A 21,844-nucleotide genomic window follows, 5' to 3' on the forward strand; every position below is an offset into this window, starting at 1 on the left:
AATCACACGTGCTCTTAAAACAAAAGGTCCGCGTCCACTTTTCTGTATAAATTGTGTGTGTTTTAGGACAACACTACTAAGTATATCTGCATCAATCATCTCTCTTCACGGAAAACTACGAAGTCTATTATCCAATGACTATATTTTTACACAACTAATATTGATTTACTTTTCAACCTTTGTACATTGTAATCATTCCTAACTGATACTAAGTGCCTACACACTTGGGGTAGATACCAAAACATTTCTGATAAATTTCAACAAACAGACAGTCTCATAAACTCGCGGTAAAAACGACGTGGAACAGCTTGTCATTGTAAAAGACAATAGCATAACACATCACATGCACATAAATTAGATTTCGGTATGACAGTGTAATATCGTTAGCGTCGCCAAGACACCGGTCTCACAGCAACGTGGCTTAATGAAGTTAATAGAACCTCTGAACAAAAGCCCCAGTATTGTAGCTAACTAGTGTAACCTTCGGAAGGAGTCTCCATCAATCTTCTCGAAAAGGAAAGGATAATTGTTTGGGTACTTAAGTTATGGTGTATTGGTTGAAAAGTTTTTACAGAAAAAATATACCGACTTCAAAAATATACTTGAAACCTTCGCCGAAGTCCGACTAGATAATCAAACATTGGTACATAAGGTCAAACTGAAAAACTAATTTTTTAAGTCGGTTAAAAACAGAAAATAAGGAGACGTAAGTAAGATTGTAGGTACTCCTGAAGTAAGTGCTTAAATGAATGACTAAATGAAAATGCACTATCTTTGAATGAAACTGGAATAGAGAGAAAGAGAGATTGCAAAGAACATCTAGTAGAACCTAGTAGTACACATCTCTCTTTAAAATGGCAATTTTTTTTTAATTACATTTTGTATCTCATGATTTTAACGACCATGTTTGTCTCACGCTTGGCAGACGTTTCAAACGCTAATCCCTAGGCACCCTGTAATTAAGTTCGTAAGAGTTCATTCTAAAATTTCTCCAGTTCTGAGAACTGAAGAAGTACGTAGTCTTCTATTTTTTACTTGTTCGTTTTTTCACAATTAAGATAGGTTACACACTTTAGGTTAGACATTGAGTTGTATAAAAATCGATTAGCCAGCAAGGATGAGCGTATCTCTTAATTTATTATGGCCTGTAATTTTTTGACGTACCTAATGGGTGTATTTTAGCTACCTCACCCTCTATTAGCCATTTGTTACACAACCCCTCTTTAATATGGGTCAATGATAATAGCTGAGCATGTCTGGCGTAGTCTAGAAAATATAAAACGTGCATAAACTAATCAATCAACCGAGCGACCCACGTAGACATCCATATCGAACGATTAAACGGGACATTACCCCGAAAATGTCCATTCTAACTCAACGGTTTCCGTGCGGTTGTCGGACGAAATAGCCTTTAATCCCACTAACTTTCCGGCCTAATGCCGTCGCATATTTCCGGCTGAACCTACCCGATTCTCATTAGTGGGATCCCAGCATGTTTCTAATCATCTACAAGCCGATAATTCTGGGCTCCCCCAAGAGATTCAAACTAAATATAACTTGTAACTCACAGCGAACAGAAAACTGTACTCAATTTAGAAACAAATTAAAATCGACTTTAATAATACGCTTGTGATTTGCGAGTTTTGTCATCATGTGATAATCAAATATACAGGTGAAACACAAAATCTGTTTAAACTTTCATGGCTTCAGCGTAATTCCATAAAATAATATCACTAATTCTGCTTACCTACATTATACGAATTAATTATTATTTGAATAATAAATCTGAACGTTTGATATCCATCGCAACATTAACATAAAATTGTGCGGTATTTGTAATTCAGGTGAATATAGTTATTGAATTTAGTTTTCAGTTTGACAAACAGTAATATTCATAAATTTATATTGTATTTAATGGAGGAAAAGAGCTTAGCGAGAAGTACCTAACTCCCACGTGTTCTATGTTATATGTGAGCATAGATTGCACGAACGGCTTGCGACTTTGCGCGCACGTTCACGGCACCTTGCAACTTACTCCCCACTGTTCTAGACTACAATAGCCGAACCATTACGGTTGCTATCACTTCACAATATTGCTTGTTGAACAATAGCGACCGACAATCAACCATTGATTCAAGCATAGGGGTCGAGGGAGACTAATTTTCATCTTCACTTACCGACTGGCGTGATCTTCACAGAACTTTTCCTCCGTATAAGATTTTGATTGGCTTTTCAATTCGAAACAAACAATCGCTTTTGCTCAATTGTTATTGTTGGTAAAGATCAAGGTGGTTTATATTTACGTAAGTTCGTGTTTGTTTCCGAAAGGGTAGAGGTACCTGGTTTGCTTTGTTCCTCATGATAATTTAACAAAAGTTTAGTTTGGTTGGCCTAATAAAAGCTTAAGTGGGTTTCTAATCGAGTTTAGAGAAACGCCGAGAGTTTGTTCTTTGGCATATTTTATTATCCAATGACTTGTCTATATGGATTTATTTCTATCTATTTTGTATTTAAGTTTGCAAGACTTGCATTCAATGAAATTAAATAGTGTAGGTAAGCAGTGGTAGCGAAGTGCACAGGAGTCTCCAAGTCATTCACAAAGCCCGCGTGTCAAGTTGTGCTTCGACCGTAAGCTCGTTAATGTTGAAACTAATTGCCATTTGCATCACCTTACATGTTCTTGTCGGTAGTAGTGAAATAAACGAGATGTATTTTGGTACAAACTTCCCTAATGTTATAAAATTGTGTTATTACTGATTTAATGGCATTGTCTTCAATGTAAATGTGTAGGTATCAAAACGACATTTTGTCTGTGAATTCTTTGGGAAAAGGGACGATGTTTACAAAGCAGTAATTTAATTAATCAAGTGAGGTCAAGCAAATCAGTATATTATGGATAATTCACGCATCATAGGGATCATGACTGCGGTACTTAACTTTTACGCAAAATAAGGATAATTACCCACCCTAAACGCCTTTACATTTTCCAGCCTGAGAAACAGTGCCTAGCGACGGAGGAGGCGTGCGCGCGACGAGCCAGTCGCACGGATCGCACGACGCGCATGCTCCTAGCCGTGCTGGGCTTGTTTCTGTCCACGGAGGTGCCTCAAGGTCTGCTGGGGCTGGCCAGCGCCCTCGCTCCAGACTTCTTTAAGAGCTGTTATAGCATGTTTGGTGAGTCATAAGTACCGAAGTAACTATTTGTCGTAACAAATCTTTTATATAATCGTTTATTTATTTGTATTTCGCATTAAGTATAATAGAACAGTCAACCTCTTTAAAAAATAATTTAACCATTTATACCTATGTAAGTGTCGTACCTACATGGAAAATACATGAAATTAGAATAAGATTATATAATAAACCAGCACTAATTGCTTACGTCTTATCAAATCTCTCCAGGCAGACACGTGCTATTGAGTTAGCGTTCAAAGATGCAGAAACTAAACTCTTCAGATATAAGAGCAGGGTAATAATCTCATTTTCGCACTTTAAAATATAACCTACCTCAAGTCTTTCGTTTGCCCTTTAGGCAAGTCATATTGTTTGGTTTCTAAAGTTCGACTGTAGATGCCAATTCTCAAGATACTGATAAGAGATACTTTGGGCCTTATTGTCTTATTGCACTCTGTAACCACAGACAAAAGTCTTATCCTGCAAGTTTGTAAATAACTTGTGTATTCATAGAACACATCATACCATGTCATTACGCTTGTATTCCCGAAGGAATAGGTTAAAGTGTAAAATGTAAAGTATAAACATCCATTTCGCTAGTTTAATTTGTTTATTAAAGTCGTAAAGCTTATCGCTGTAGTTCATAACGTGTCTCCGCTGAAGTATGTTAATGAAAACAAGTAATAAATCGTAGCACAATGGCGAGCGACATTTTATCGACAGTTTTTTGCCGAATGCCGATGAGCGTACATTTATTTTCTATCATGTGTATGCAAATAAAATAATAATAAAAAGTATTTTTACTTGTATGAATACTGGAATTTTATATACTTATTCATGATGTTCTTAATAAAATACGCATTTGTAGTAGACTTTATAGTCATGGTTTTCTATTATCCAGGTGTAATTGTTTTGGGTGGGTATTCAAATCTAATACATTCTGGGCTTGCCCGCATACAATTTAGTTTTATTGGGTACTTGACTCCGACTGTAAAGAGTGTAACACCGATTTATTGTCCGTAACATATAAACATTTGGGTAAATGTGCTAGTTTTAGCTCGATTCTGGCTCGGCATTCCTTCTGTATGTAATCACCTTTCGCATTAAAACTATATAGGTACCCGTTTCTTCACACAGGTTTGGTTTAACAGTTACGACTGTACGTAAACTTGTTTATGTTTCAAACCTCAAATAAAAACTGAATTGGCAATAAAATGTTTATTTATTGAGCAAGACCTTGTTTATTGTTGTTAGTTGTTAAATCCCAAACGTAATGTTAGGAATAACTTACTAAGGTCTTCTTTGTTCAGTCAAAAAAGTTATTTGACTCATTTCCATGAATACTCATGATATTCTTAAATCTTTTAAAACGTAAAAAATGCGAAGTAAAATCAGTCAGCTGTCTGATCGCTGAAAAACGAAACGTTGCTTACAGAATAACAAAGCATTTCATTTAGTGTTGTTTTGGTTAAAAATAAAACAGAATATCACATGTTTTCAGTTGGGTGAATTCTTTCTGCGACATTAATTTTGGATTATTTTCACTATGTAGGTATGTGAATACTTATAGGTAACCTAGGAATGCATTTTGTGTATCTAATGTTAGTGACATATACAAGTACAACATAATATCTTGTGCATGTGTAGAGTTTGAAGGTTACTTGTTTAACTGGACCTAGTACATTTTGGATCGGTTTATGTATCTAGTTCATGATACAGTACTGAATAACAGACAGACGTGTTTGTACGAATTTCAGGACTGTCCTCGTAAATATTAAACGTCTCAACTTTCACATCGGTTGAAAAATAAGCCTGTTACCTAAATTAACTAATTTCCCAAGAGATGGAAGAATTATCCGTCGCTCGAATATGAAATGGATGGGTAAAGTAGGTACTTATGCCTTCATTACTTAATGATATTAAGGTCACATGAATTAAGCGTATTCATTTAATTTGCGTATTTTTCAAATAAAATTCCACTGGATAGGCTCTTCACCGAATTATTGGCTGCTGAAATTAATATAAGCAATTTTTTTTCTGTAATTTCACACAGTTACCTACCAAAGAGTTACCTTGCCTTTTTTGACCAGCAACATCTCCATGCATTCTTCATCACAATCGTAGTAAGAACCTATCATACGACCCATATCTGCATTAATATCACACATAGAATATGCATAATATGTCTATGTATCACAAACTACATACCTACAAGAACAGCTGTTTCTAGTCCGTCGCAATATATCAGACGTTATTTAGGGTAAAGTTTTGCAATAAATAAGAGGAAACAAGAACATGCTGCGTAACTCATGATGTCTCGTCTAGTAAGCTTGTTAGTTCTGACCAAGAAGATGAAACTTTAGGGAATAGTAAGTGTTTCACTCCTTTTCATGCATATGGTTTGCAAATCTATACTAATATAATAAAGAGGAAACAATTTTTTCGTTTGTTTAGCCCATGTCGTATATCCATAAGGCTCCAAAAATACTGAACTGATTCGAAAAATTCTGTTACTGTTGGAAAGCTACACTCTTCCCGAGTAATGTAGGTTATATTTTATCAGGGTACGGACAGTAATTCATAAGGGACGCGGTTGAAACCGCGGGAATACGGTTGGTAATTTATTAATTTATAGAGTTATGCAAGTAAGGTCTGAGTGTTTTGGCGCCTACCCAGTTGGACTTGGCAACGAGCAATTAAGATAATTGACAAAAATGAATACAAAGATTTTCTGAAAAAAGTAGCACCACATATTTTTATCTTCTTGCAAATGAGTATGAAAATAGAACTACACAAATATTCAAACATAATTTAAGCTCTATGCATAAAAACCAATTAGCATAAGGTCAGTATGTAAACAAGGGAATACTCGTCTATTTAAAATATGAATGACGTTAGTACCTACATTCCTTAAACTACAGCTTCTACACTCATGGTATATGAACCTCGAAACTATAGCTAGTACGAAATTGTTCACCCAGACGCAATCCAGAAACATTAAATGGAACCTATGTGGAGCCTAATAAATAAAGCCAATACCTAAGTCTTGCTACCGTTTATTAAACTGTGTCAATTTCATTGTTGAATTTATGGCTCTTTGACACTCTCTCAGGCAAAATTAAATTGTGAAAATCGGTACCAGACCAAAACCTTACTCAAAATCTAAGATTTATTTATTGAAATGTTAAGGTAGGTATGTAAAACGGTAAAATACAACTATTTAAAAAATTTCGTTCACGTAAAACTAATTTATTTCTTTCGTCTCTTGATTAAAAATTGTTGTTATTCAGAGAGCAATAGATTCTTATTTACGAGCTTTCAATTTATCCGAACTAATTTCCATTAGCTCAGTCTTATTCAACTCGTGAACCATTTTGTTTTTGAATGGAAGATTCGGCCGAGCGGATTGAAAAACCTCTTTACATCTTTCACGTACTTTTTCTTTTCATTGCATTCATATTTTTTGGCTCAGTGCGTGTTTGAATGGCGCGAATACCCGTTAAAACCATATAATAATGATATGGAAAGTACACATATACAAGCATTTAGGTATATCGCCATCCCGAATTGCGTAGTTATTGATTTTATTTTCAGTTTCTGAAATACACAAAAATATCTGCGTCTAACTGTTATGTTTTTGTACTGTAAGGCTGTATTTTAATCCTTAAAAAGTTGTTTAGTATCTAGTCAGTCATGGCATGCCACAACGTGCTCATTCAAGTCTGAAAGGGATCGTGTCGTAAGCCGGCCTCGCTCATACAACTTCTGCCGGATCAACTGCAGCTTTAGCGCATTATTTTAACGATGCAATTACCTTCAACTACAGAGCGGACATTCGTGAATGACTGAATAAATGTGCTCTCGGTTCAACGGTTCTGCATCTTATTTCAGCACATGAATTTATGATACAGACCTCTCTGAAGCCGAATGAAAATAAATGTGCTTTTTGGTAGCGCTCATAATTAATGAGGTATCGTTTTAATGAATATCATGTTCGTGTAAATGTTCATTTTCAGAGATTTCAAAGGATTTTGCTGTCGAATTCTACAAACGCCGACAAAACACAAAATAAAAATGTATGAAAAAAATCCTCGTTGGCTATACGAAAACAGATTCTGCATTGAATTTCTGCGCCAGTGAATAACAAAAAGATTTGCTTAAGTATCTCGTCACTGTATTTTTTAAATCCTCTTGCAAAGAAATCGAATATATTCAACAAATAAGCGGATTAAAGTACGTACCCAAGATCGGTTTATCATCACTGACTGAAAAAGAGTTCGCTACAGATGTTTCTAAAGTAAAACTGTCACACAAGGTCTTAAAATACATGGAGTTATATTAATACTTTCGGAAAATCTAGTCCAGAGCTTATTTAGATTTTCGTAGTGTTTCGTATCGTGTATATAACTTGAGAATAAACGTAAATAACTTTCCCTTATCGGATTGTCGTAAAAGAAAGTAGGTACTACATAAGTCGTGCAGATATAATACATAACACTATGAATAAGGATAACTCGAGGAGTCGAGTGTTGGCCACACACGACACATAAATTCTATTACAGATAGGAAGCTAGTGCCCGCTAGGCAAATACAAGAAATATTCTTTGTTTGTTATTCAAAACACGTTCCTAACGAAATGGTATATCTTGTACTTGTGTGTCGTAAAGTTCTGCAGTAGGTACGATACATTACATTGACGAGCCAACCACGCTCTCAACAACAAATTTGATAACAAAGTTGTATTAAAATTATGCTTAATTAACAAAGTCGATGTCAAGACTTTAATTTCCAACTCACTGATTGAAAAATGTCTTATAAAGTAAAAAAAGCTTTTCAACGATATAAAAAGTTTACTGAGAATTGACGGGTAAGTCGATGCCAGTGAAGTTTGTTTGGCACCGCCAACGCGTTAAATTAAATTTTATGTCATAATGTACTTATTGATGTTTTCTTTCATGAAAGAAACAGCCCGAATCTAGGTCAATTAGGACTTTTCAAACTAATTGCGTGTTGTGTGGGTCTTCTGGGAGCTTTCATACTATTACGAAGGAAATACTTGTGCGTCATGTTCTTGGGTCGTAAAATAAAAGACAATCACTGGGAGCGTAGGGCTTAATGTAACCTACATGATCCTACTGTTGCGTATCTGTTGAGAATAAATCTACGTGCCCTGGATTAAAAGGCGTGAGTCTCGGGAATTTTTGGGGCTTAGCCTCTGTTTCGTTAAAGAAAACTAAAATAATACCTACTACGCACTATCTACAAATTGAGTTCGATGTGAAATAGGTAGTATAATACTCAAAAGGCTCGTGAGTACTTTAATAGGTCCTACCTGTCGTATATTGCTCAATAGCTCAGTTTCCGACAAAAATATTCGTGGAGCAGCAGTTTTTTCGTGCAAAACAGAGCTCAGTGAACCAAAAGAGCCAATCAACCGAACGGATAGGCATATTTTCCTGAAAAATATACGCCACAAATAGATTCGATGACACAACGAACCGTTACCTATGTTATGATAATAATTCTAAGGGATTCATAAAGAAAAACACACCTGTTTTTCTCAAGGTTAAAATGAAGGCACGAAGAAACGTCTAAGAAAAGAATCCTAGCTTGAAAAAATGGCATTCCAATTCCAAATAACTGGAATCCAATTTAGTTTTTCAGGCTCTAAGGAGATCCTAAGGAATTTTCACTGTTTTCGTAACAAAGTACCTTCCTAAAGCCAGTCTGATAACAAAATAAAGATTAATATGATGACCAATATTTTTCTACTTTGTTTTACTTTTATCTTTTTGTTACCGAAATAGTTACGAATTATCGTCACTTTGTTGGCCTGTTTTTGTTTCGCGTTAGTTTTTCACATTATTTTTGAAATAAAACTTTGCAATGAAAAACTTAAATATAATCTTTGTTCTATGAAATATTCCCACCGCTTTTGGTTACAAGATGTAGGTAATCCGCCTTATCTTGTTATTCTTGTCTGTATATTTTCGATAGCAGACATAATCTCCTTCAAAATATATTGTTATAATAACAATAATCCCCCTTTTGCGTCTCAGGTGAAGAGTAGGGACCTGCCTGACGAGATCTTTCGTCTTTTTAATTTATCGACGATAGCAATCGGCTTCGATCCTTTAAATATATTTCCTGTGTGTATTTTCCATATTATACATAAATAGGTATTGAATGCAATAATTATGTTGGTGAGCCTTTCCCCTGGCGATTCCATCCATCCTCCGAGCTTTTATCCCAACTATGTTAGGGTCAGCTTCCAGTCTAACCGGATGCAGCTGAGTACCAAGCTTTACGAGAAGCGACTGCTTATCTGACCTCCTCAACCCAGTTACCCGGGCAACCAATACCCTTTGGTTAAACTAGTAAATACCCCTTGCGATCACTAACTGAAAATTAAAAATCTGTTAAGCTATGCTAGTATCTAAATAAATCTTCTTTTATGTAGACGAATTACTAAAGCCCTTTTTTCTTCCGCAGGTGACCTGATGGACGTGCTAGCACTGTTCACGTCATCAGTGAACTTCGTCCTCTACTGCAGCATGAGCCGGCAGTTCCGCTGCACCTTCGCTCGGCTGGCCAGACGTATGCTGTCAGCCGCCGAGGAGCCAGCCAAACTAGCTAATAAGTTAGAACCGACCACGCAGGTATCACAATGTTAGGACAATTAGTTTGTTATCAATGTTACATGTTCGTGAATCTGTGTGTAACGTAACATGGGCTAGGGTTATGGGATTTGTTGTATTGTAATGGGTGGCATTGAATCTGGGTCAGTTAGAAAAAAGATTTTTTTATCCGATAGTAACATAGTTTGTTGAGTAGAGAATACATTATACACCGTGACTTTTTAGTCGTCTGGTACGGCAGCCCACTTCATGTATCCAATGACTAGTAAACGTTCAAAAAAAAAAATAGTTATGAAATTTGAATAATTTAAAAATAAAAATTAATTCATTATTATGATGCATGACGTAGATTATAAGAACACCCTGTTGTGAGCGATGCCCGAATCTTGTATCAATGGATCGCGGCGCGTTGGGAAGGTACCTACTTTCTACCGTTTGATACGTAAACATTTTTTTTTTTCAGTATTTTTCTTTGCACCTATTATCTTAATTAAGTAAGGCTATAAAATTAATAATCGTGTCTAGTGGTATTTTATGTCGGATAGATTGAGTGGACCACCTTTGTAAGACGACTAAAAAGTCACGGTGTATAGTTGAGTTATTATTTTATTATTTACTTCTCACGTAAAATAAACCGGATCCATTGCTCTCCAGTGCATTCAAAACGTGATTAAGAGGGGGTCTTACGACGATAAATTTTGTGAAAAGTAACCACTGTTGTGCGCAAAGCTTTTGACTAATCCTTTATGCTGCTATAGCGTTTGTAATTGAATAGAAGATTCTATCTAGAATCTGAATCGATTAAACGGTCGAATGAAAGCTGCGAAGCTATAGTTTCCAAAACAATGCTCACGCCTTCAGGCAACCAAATACCTCTGCCTTTGAGGTTGAACATTGATCAGTCACTTTGAATGGATTGTCTATTCTTTGGTCAACACTCAGAACTCAGGTCGAACTGCACTCCAATGATTGGTGAGTCAGTCTACAAACAATACTCTTGGAATACAAGCAAAGGGGTTGTTCCAACTTTTAATTCGTTTTGACATCGTGTGTTTCCATGTGGTATCAAAATAATATGCCTAATGGATTTTATAAGACTAGAATATCTAAACAGAATCAACTACATGAGTATAACAATAGTCCACCAGACTTGAGGGATCAAAATAATAAAGTTGTTTCATGTTTTGTACTGAAAACATTTTCTTACTCTTGTTCTGAAAATAGTTTTAATGACGTAAGGTCACTACGTGTAACATAAAAGCACCATTTGGTCTAGCTCTTACTCATGAAATCTGAAACTTATATTCGAATCATAGTTGTCAGACTTTCAAGTTGTTTGATTTCAAGAGCTATCAAGATAGCAGAATTAATGTTTTCTTCAAAGGCTGTATTTGCTTAATGAACTTGATAATTTGTGAAAACCTTTGTCCGAACAATTTGTTACGACGAAACTCAGGGCCTTTAGCAGACCGTAAACTAAAAAGGATTTTAAAGATATATTGAAATACAGTCTTGAAGTCGATGAACGCAAAATAACAAAAAAATATTATAAAGGTACCTACGAAAAAATAATGATCTTATAGTAAATGAGAGCCAAATATGACTATTAAAATGAGCGAAAATAAAAAGCTTTTAAGGTAAGCTTTTATGAAAAAGATGAAATAAATCCTTCACCAATAATGACATAACTTAACCAATTAAGGCTCAAGGATCAAAAAGGAAGCAACATGTATGACACATAAATGAATCGTTTTAATAAATATTTGTTCAAAGATAGCGCCACATAAGAGCAATCAAAACACGTTCAGCTTTTAAACACAAAGAGATTAAAAGATTATCGTTTTATAAAAGTATCGGTATCTGTTACAGGAAGAACGATACTTAAATATATCACGTCATCAAGGTTTTTTCCACCATTATGGATTACATGAATTTACATGCAATATGAATTTTAGTACTTCACTGATAACTTTTTTTTTAGTCCTTTGGTGTTATTAAAAAGATAAGAGTACCAACAGTAATATGACACATGAAGTACTAATTTCATTAATTAGAACATCACGTGTCACGTACTTACCAAGTATCATCCCTGAGACATATATACTCACATACGTTAAATTGATTGAGAATCGCTAAGCCATCCCATTCGACTCTCAGTCGGATATCAGCGAAGGATCTCGCTCCTGTGATCCATATTGTTCAAAGGATGATGGGATTATAATTAGTTGTAACATCCATCTGTGGGATTAGGTGATGACGTCACAATGGCCGGTGTCCATTAACTGAATTGTATTTGGTTCGCAGGTCACCGGGCCGCTATAGCGCCAAATTCCCACCCTCATAAGGGTGGTAGAAGAGAGTATTATATAAATAACGATACAGGTGAGTGAAAGATCATTAGATAAGTTAATTTTATGGTGTATTCTTATATGAAGATGTGTTAAATAGTTGCTATAGATGCTCTTACGTTTATATTAGTAAGACTTTTTTTAATAACTTCCCTGTCCCATTAGTCATATGTGATACACACCGACTGTTTAACTATTGTCTTTGTTTCGTGGACAGTGAAGAAGTTAAGTTCGATGTAGTTGAAACTCTTGAATTATTCAAAATGCAAAAAAATTAGAAAAATAAATTAAAAAAACATGAGTTATTCAGTTGATAATAACAGTTTAATGAATGTTTATTATCCCATCTGCGCAGTTACTTCATTAGTGTTCAACTGAATTAGGTCCCAATAGTGTCAGTTGTTTTTAGTATTGTTACAAGGAAACCTTAGTATTTTTAATGCTTAATGTTAAACCAGAACTAAGTTTCGTAAATGCCAATTATTAAAGTATTCTCGTGTGGTTACCAAATGAAAAACAGAGAGATTAATTATGTACAATCACAAAAAAACACTTTTAATTTAAAAATGCCGGGTTTTTACTCGTAATAATGTAGAGAGAATTGTATTTAACTGAATACACATATAACTTGTCAAGTTATGAAAGCTAATGGAAAAGAAAGTGTAAGGAAATAAATGGAGCATATTATCTATCTATTACATATTTAATGAGCTGTAAATACATTGAATATTTTTTTGTCTTAAAGTAAGCACGACGGATATACACCCACACATAGTTATCAGAGCAGTTACTTTGTGTCAAGCAATATTTTACTAAGTGCTTCTAAGAAATAATACGCGTGAGTACCTGTGAGTATAGTAAGTTCAACTCAGTCGTGCGCGCGGCCTTATGTGTGGGTAACCCTTGTACATATACAGTGACTTTGTGTGCGTGACAAGAGGTACAGTCGGGTACAAATACAGTTATCTAGGGGTTGCATACGGGTGTTTAAAGAAAAACAGTTATTATAGTTCGGCCGCTCAGAGAATGCGTTTCTGACACATCGCGATTGAACTGACGACGTAACTTTGTAATGGCGTTGCAGTACGATACAAATATTTTTGCTGGTTGTTTATCGTTTTAACAATTGTTGAGCATTAAAACAACATTATTATATCAATAATAATCAATGAGTGTTGTAATTTTGTGCCAAATTGAGTGTCAAATAACTTGGTAAACAATATTTTTCTAAATCTATACTGCGCTATTACAAGGTTATGTCAGCGCTTTATATTTGTAGTGCTGTGCTAAAAATAACAGGCAAGTATCGTAATCTGTTCTGGTTGATGGTTCTTATACAGTTATACTTATAATATAAAATAATACGTTTTGTTTTTCTTTTTAAGAATTTGAAAATAATGGACTATAGGATAACTTTTATGAAATATAAAAATAAAACTATGATCAAACTGAACGCGCGAAAGAAAGTAGCATTTTTATATTAAGGTTGATAATGGTAACCCCAAATGGCATCATGGGCCGTCATTTTGTGACGCTAAATAGTCGTTTGTTGTCGTTTCGTGCGCTAAGACTAAGTGCCCTGCCTCATTAGGACGCCAATGGCGACGTCGCCGGCTACGTATCCAAGCAGTTAGTATTGAAATGTATGGAACCTAACTCACTTGGCGACGGTTTGGCAACGTCGCCAAATTGGAGGCGTGGCCACGAGCTACAGTTCCCTATGTGGCTTCTGGCTACCGTGGCAACTTGGCGACGTGGCCACAGTAGCCACTATAATGTACACGGTAAAGCGCACCTCCCTCACACAGTCGCCAATGTGGTCGCCAGTCAGCTTGCAATTTCTTGAGCGACGACGTAAACAATTGACTGTCGAGACGCCATGGCCACTCGACTTGGCGACATTTGGATGCCAGAAGTAGCCAGACCTGTGCCGCTGGCGACGTCGCCATGGCGTCCCAGTGAGGTAGAGCTCTAAAAACCTGATTTTGGAAGATTTTGACCGAGATATCAGGATTGATTCTGTTATTGATAATACCTAATATAATTATACACGTAGGCGAAGATGATGATGAAAACACCACCTCCTCAAGCGAATCGGAGTCTGATTAATATTCTGTACGCACATTCAATTCAATGTACTTACTTTATTGCATAGAAATACAGATTGTAACTTTGTAACAAAGAATAAATAAAACGATTTTATTATATGAATATTACCTTTTTTTGGTTTCCACTTAAATAACTAAAATATAAATTTTAAATGATTCCGCCAATTTAAAACGAAAATAATCTTAAAATAATGCGGCGGTTTATTTTGGGGGAACGGTAACGAACTCAGTGTTATGTTGTGCCCATCACTAGTCCTGACTAACTGATAGGTGTCAGGAACGCATTCTCTGAACGGCCGAACTATACGTAATTTAATGTTTATTTATTTATAATGATTCTAAATCGCTACTTAAAAATCAAATGATGAATTTTCGGATTCGCTACTCTCCAAGGTGAATTATAAATTCTGACTCCATATCAAAATGTCTATAGCATTCTTCTTTTTTCTTACATGTCGACAAGTATTACCCAACATCCCTTCATCAATTTGACTTATACGTTCATTTATGAGTTTCATTATTTCCGTCTTATTTTGGTCGACATTATGTGAAGCAATATATTTTTTTTTAATTCCCCACACATTTTGTTTACATTATTATATTTATTGTCTGCGTACCCCGAGCTAGAAAATATGTAAGGAGTATTTAAATCATCTTAGATATTTCACCTCATTTATTTCTTAGATACTGTCAATGTGTAAACGTAAACGCCCTGGTTGAGGAGCTCAGTGGCATGCATGTCGGCTGCTACATTGATGGTGTTTGTTGTAACAACTTCAGCTACGCGGACGACATGGTGCTGCTGGCCCCCTCAATCGGAGCTCTCCGGAAGTTGCTTGCAGTTTGTGAGTCTTTTGTCACTTCACATGGTCTTACATATAATGTAAAAAAGACAGTGTATATGGCTTTTAAATCGGGTCCCAAAAGTCCACCAGTACAACCACTTTACCTAAATGGTGAAGCCTTAACAAGAGTGTGCCAATTTAAATACCTTGGACATTGGGTCACCGACGATTTGAAAGATGACGTCGATTTGGAGAGGGAACGCAGAGCATTGTCAGTTCCGGCGAATATGTTGGCGCGCAGATTCTCCCGTTGTACAGACGCAGTTAAAATTACATTATTCAAAGCGTACTGTACCTCACTGTACACGGGAGCTCTGTGGGCTAACTATACTCAGAGAACATACAGTGCTCTGCGGGTCCAATTTAATAACGCGTTCAGGGCACTGTTGCGGCTTCCACGTTTCTGTAGCGCATCAGCCATGTTTGCTGATGCACACACAGATGGCTTTGCAGCAATATGGCGTAAAAAGACCGCATCCTTCATCAGTCGGTTGCGTGGAAGTCGCCACAGCATCTTGAGTGCTATAGCAAGTAGACACGACTGCCCGCTTACGTGGAAATTAGTGCAGAGGACTAAGTCCCTGCTTACTATTATATATTAATTGTATTGTTTATGTACCTAATGTATGGATCTCAGTTATCTGAATAAAGAAGTTTATTATTATTAATGTAAATTTGAAAAGACGAAAATAATGAAAAACTATATTTAATAATAAAAAGCTTTGAATGTTGTTTCTCCTTAATAATTTCTCCGTGAATAACTAGTATTTTCGTAAGCGACTGTACCCATAACAAAAAGCGATAAGAACACGTCATCCTCGGACGACGTCACTGTCACACGAATGAAAGTTGTATATTTACAAGCCGACGCACACATAGGGCCGCGCGCAAATCTGAGTTGAACTATCTATACCAATTCGTTAGAAAACATTGTTTTCGTAATTTCGTTTTGAAAATTGTATTCTGCCTATGTTATTGTCTTGAATAGGTCTCTTGCTAAATTGAACCATTTATTTTTATTGTTCTTTAATTAGCGAAAACAATGTAGCAAAGGAAATAACTGCCTTGCGTTTGTATCGATGGAAGGATGACTAAGTATTTATTATTTACCGCATTTAGATAGAATTTTAGTATAATACTAGTTTAGTAGTAAAACAATATTTTGTTGGCCTCAGTTTTCAAATAAAAACCTGAAATCCAATATGAAAATAGATATATACCTAATCTTCCGTGAAATCTGGCTGTATTTGTATGCAGTTCAATGGTTTCTGCACTATATTGAATATATCGATAATAATTACACCTAATACATCATCTAGTTACACGGAATAGTAATTCAAAGCATTTGCATAATTGATGTTTATACGTTTATGTGCACCGATGGCATGAACGTCAGTTAACATGTGTGTTCGACAAACAATGATCCAAAGCTTTGCTAAACATGGTTGTTTGAATGACGTGGTTACTCTGGTAATCATATTACAATCACCATATGTAGTTTATTAATGACTTCAGTATAATAGTTGCGAAGTGTCTATCACCAGTGACTTATAATTCTTTTTCTGAAACTGACACCTACCCAGTGTCAGTTTCATAAATCGGGATATTTCCTCACTTTGGAGCATAACCATAAAAGCTTCTTTAGCTCCCGCTTTTTCCTCAGTATAAACTGTTAGTTCAGTACCTAGTAGTTTAGCAGTTTTTCTCAGTTTCAACTTGATGGTTGAAATACTTTTTCAGGCAGAAAGAGTTATCTGTGTACACGTAATGATTTTACCTAAGATAACTAGCTAATTAACATTCCAAAATTTGAATAACCTTCGGTGCAAAAACATTGCCCTGATTTTCTTAAAACTCTCAGGTTTTCTTTTTCTTGTTGGAAGAAAAGTTTTCCTGGCCATCATTTATCGAATAGTTCTTAATGCATTCCGCGAAGTTTCTTCGAAGTCGACTTGATTTTTAATTCCCGTTGTTTTCTTAAAATATTCTACTTATTTAGCAAAACTTTCAAAAATACTTAGGTACATTAGTTCTTGTGTCACATTTGTTGCTACATATCAGTAGATAGTGTGTTTCCAAAAACATATATTGAGCAAAATAAATAAACAGAAGGTTATCGATGTAAGAAAAGAATTCTGATCACGGAGCCGCCATTTTTTTCAATATATTTTGTCTTGATTTTTCTTTCATACAATATTCGTATTTTAGCAAAACTATTTGGAGAAAATTACTCTATACCTTTATAAACTATCGCAAGTATACGGCCTCCTTTACTTAGTGCTAGACTCGTACCTAATATTTACTGGTTGTCGATGGTTTACAAGTCCCTCGCGTTACGCCCGGCTTTATTGCTTGGCTACGTGAAATCGACGCACAGGGTCTTGCTATAATCCATTTAGTACAAATAGGTACGCCATTTTGTATTTTATTGCTATCGATATTATTATTAATTGTGAGAGAAAAACATTTGACTTTGTAATTTATTTTTATAAAAGGTTCGTTTATGATTTTTCATAATAAAAATAAATAAAAGTAATCTTAGTAACTGAGTGATAGAGGGTTCTTACGAAAACATATTGTGTAGGTAGATCATTGATAGTTTATGATTGAATGGTTGGCAATTACGCAACACAATAAGGCATTCATTATATTATTGAGCAAAATATTAAGAAAATTCTACAAGCTAACTGAAGTGGCACTCTTGTGAATATAATTTCGTACCAGCATGGCAAAACAAACAGTTAATATATAACTCAAATAAATATTGTCCATAAAATGTTATATGAAACAAAGTAAAAGATACTAATAATATACTATGTATAAAAATTCATAATTTTGTCAAAAGTTACGATACGGTAAAAATAGATTCACTTTGTGAATAGAAAATACTTTTTTTTCATTATCCCATACATGTCAATAAAATAGAGAAACTCCGAAACTATTTGTTGATCTTTCATAAAAAGCATCTGTGTCCCTCACAAAGCATTTTTATATTAAATAGAAAATAATAAAAGTCTACTTTATGAGATCGTATGTCGTTCCGTGCTTATTTTATATGCATGTCATTGACAGCATGCACCATGCACATTGGAAAAGTTGCAGCTATTTCCCGTATAACTTGTGCGTTTAAACTGGAGAAATTTTCAGCCAACTTTATCAAAAACTTCATCTTCTCTTTTCTATGATATTTGAAGCAGACGAGAATAACTGTGTTAAACTGCAATAAGTTGAGATGTGGTTGCAGTAAGGATAGAATATTTTAATTGCTGATGTGAGATATCATCTCAGTGATGATTAAAACATGAGCTGTTTTATCTATATGAATTTTGAAGTATTATTATACTTCTGGAAACTGTGAATAGATTTTATTAAATCTATTCACTGATGTTTTTGGCCTCTCGAAAATTATTATTATTATTATATTGAGTTAGGATACTATTGTTTCTCCTTTCTATCTCGATCTTAATGTATAATTAATTTCTGGGAACCATGCCTCAAGTTTCAAAGACAAACACTATTATAACTAAGGTGTTTGTCTTCCGAAATAGTAATCAAAGACCATATATTGAGTTTATGGCTTGGGTATGAAACCATACCTATACACATATATAATTGGTAACTTAGTGGTTGTAACAAATCTACCTACATACATAGGATTTCAATATTTGACATTGATCATAATATTCATAATGCATCAAAGGAATTTCAGTTTATCAAAATTATGTTATGAAATATATTTGAGGAGCATTCAAAATTTTAACAAGATCACAATAGGTCTAAAAAGTTTTATCAGATCAAGTTAGAGCAATTTTTTTAAGTAGGTTATATAGAAAAGTTTCATAAATGATCAGATCCTTAAATATCATCGGGATTAAAATAACCAATACCTACTAGGAGTACATAAAATAATCCATCTAATCTAAATTCCATTCTCTCTAGTTCATTACATGAATTGAGTATTTCCAAAACAACGGGCCAATAGGCTTTTTAGGCTATATTGGAAATATGTATTGACTACTACTAGAAATGAGATAAATTAGTTTATACCTAGTGCAAATCTAATACCTATGTAATGTGATAGAATGCAAAATCCAATAACATAGCTATGCTATTTGGAAATAGTTCACTGAGATTGCAATCGAAAACATTAATAATGTATTGTATTCTGTTTTCCTCTGTGGATTAGATACGAACGTAATTAGCTACCGCAGTACATCCGCATTACTTCGGTCATTTTCGACCTGCATATTGCATTATTTAGGTGTTCCAATTGCGTTGTGATTTGTTGGCTTCACAATCGAATCGACATGGCTCAAATGACTTTGGAGCAAGATTAATTAGTGAGTTACAATGAAGAGACAGGATAATAAATATACGTTTGTGTGTGAGACGAAGTGTAACATGTGTAAAAGGATATGGAAGAAGAAGACAGGCAGGAAAATTATGATTACTAAAATAACTCATCATCTTCCGAGCCTTTTCCCAACTATGTTGGGATCGGCTTCCAGTCTAACCGAATTCAGCTGAGTACCAGAGCTTTACAAGAAGCGACTGCCTATCTGTCCCTCAACCCAGTTACTAAAATAACTAATGGCACAAAATTAACCATCTCATTTAGGATTTGAACAATGTGTAATATTTTTATCTCCTGTTCCAAAGAATCTAATAACACACTACTGAACTTCTCTATACTTATTGGATCCTGATTGCAACGTCTAAAGTCACTTAAACCTGTAAGCTTTCCAACGTGATTGCACGTTACGTGACACTTGCGGCGGACGCAAGCAATATTTTCCGCAACCCACTTTTACGCTATGAGCCATAACACAAAATTATAGACGAAAATAAAAATAAGTCACGCCATTAAGGTCCTAAGTGCTAAAAACAATTTATGCGACGGACCTACGCCTATTAAAATAAGGGTTAATCTAATGTTATTACTAGGCGCACAAATCTGGGATCTTTTTGGTTTAAAAAAACTGTTAAGATTTTTAGGACTGCGTATTATTATAACGAACGTCATCATGAGGAGAAGTGTTGTTTTGCAAATATTCTGATATTCTCTCGAAAAAATATTGACATTAATTTTGAATTAAAGAAGACTGCGAGATTATAAGATACTAGCAAATTCACACGAGTCCCTGAACAAGTATTTTTCACACACGGATAAAAAGAATAAAAATATAAGTATTAAACTGTATTGTTGATTTAATCCATAGACTAGCTTGAGACAAACCCACATGCATACTAAACTTCTTTACAGACTTTGATTTCTAATGTTAGTAAGATAAAGCATAGTGTTGATATAAGTGTAAATCACCATTTAATATCAAAGTTATTGGCACTCAAGTGGAATTTCTAATAAAAACGCTTTGCAGACACGTGAAGACTTAAGTAAAGAGAATATTGTACTTTTCAATAGATTTTTTGGTTCAGATAATATTATCGTTTCACTACATTATTAAAATCTATTTTGATGAAAGATAATGAAATATATTTTAAGTTTGAGCAACTACCTACAATAGGTAATTAGGTAGGTACTTCAATGTGGATGTAGGCGGTCTTAATTGATAATCACGGAGATACTACTTAATTATAGGCAATTATTTTATTTTTTGGGAGTTAAGAACAAAATAACTTATTGAGAATGAAATAAACTATTGGTATTATTATTAATAAGAACCGTGGATTTTGTATACAAGTTTTAAATAGCTTGGTAAATAAAAAATACCTGCAACTAACTTCTATCGGAGGCAATAAACGAAAAATAAAACTTGAAAATTCTAAGCTTCAATAACTGAACGTTATGATAACGATGCAATTTTCTGAAGAATTTAAATTCCGTTGAATTTGATGCATTTTCTTCAGTACCTATCCTTTACTCATAAATATAGCAATTTATATTTTAATGTGAAACGTCAATTTATAAAAGGAAGCTTGTTCATTTTTATGGCGAAGGCTATTTTCTCTTTATTTTCAGAAAATATTAGTCTTCGAAAGAACTCTTAGGTATTTGAAACTGTTATTTTAAGCTTCGACTATTTTATCATGTATTGCCTATTGCGAAAATAACTTATACAAAAAGACCTGCTGTCTAATCTTTTAATCACAAGACTGGAAAGACGTATCAAATTAAAGGCGCAGACGTCTGACGAGTATTAGATAACAATTGAGCATTTTAATCCTATCTTCCAAAGAATAAACTTCAAATTATTTATAAATGGAGGGGTAGCATTTTGTTTTACGGCTGATAAAAGTTTACGGCAATAAGGAAAACATTTCCTTTAGCGATAAGGCACAGAATTGTAAGGTGATAATTCGCAGCGGGAATGCTTTTTAAGCCTTTGCGCATCGCTCGTCACTGCCTTCTGAGATTTCACCCTTTTAATGAATCGTGTTTTTTAAGATAACACAGCGAGACAAAAAGGTTTGTTAATAGGGTTTGCAGTAGCCTTGTACCCATTGTTTTAATTTATGGTGGAATTGGCCAGCAAAGGTACACTATGGGGAGTAATTACATTAAAATAAGCTTTAGGAAATACGAGTCCTTGTGTGTTGATTACTCACCGAGGGCAGACATTTGCAATATTAGTTTTGTGCTACATGACTTATGGCATGTTTGTTAGTTTTGTATTAAAGTAATAAAGGACATTTTAAAGTCATTAATTTTAATTTATAAAGCTATTTGTTAATTCAAGGCTGGTTTTGAAACTAAACGTTATTTTACAAAA

General features: G+C 34.7%; 1 protein-coding gene across 2 annotated transcripts in view; it reads left to right on the top strand.

Moving 5' to 3' along the window:
• Window positions 1-21,844, top strand: part of LOC110370003 (G-protein coupled receptor dmsr-1) — a 41,571-nt gene that overhangs the window by 17,731 nt on the left and 1,996 nt on the right. The window contains exons 3-5 of one of the 2 annotated variants that reach the window (XR_002429221.3): window positions 2,991-3,174; window positions 9,667-9,833; window positions 12,117-12,194. Coding sequence is in view for 1 of the 2 variants with exons in the window: in XM_021325687.3 (XP_021181362.2) it covers window positions 2,991-3,174; window positions 9,667-9,843; window positions 12,117-12,194 (439 nt within the window). In the remaining variant the exon portion in view is untranslated. Of the gene's footprint in view, window positions 1-2,990; window positions 3,175-9,666; window positions 9,844-12,116; window positions 12,195-21,844 lie in introns of both variants that reach the window. The other variant, XM_021325687.3, reaches the window with a different exon arrangement.

The sequence above is a fragment of the Helicoverpa armigera genome, chromosome 9 (genome assembly GCF_030705265.1).
Source record: "Helicoverpa armigera isolate CAAS_96S chromosome 9, ASM3070526v1, whole genome shotgun sequence".
Lineage (NCBI taxonomy): Eukaryota > Metazoa > Arthropoda > Insecta > Lepidoptera > Noctuidae > Helicoverpa > Helicoverpa armigera.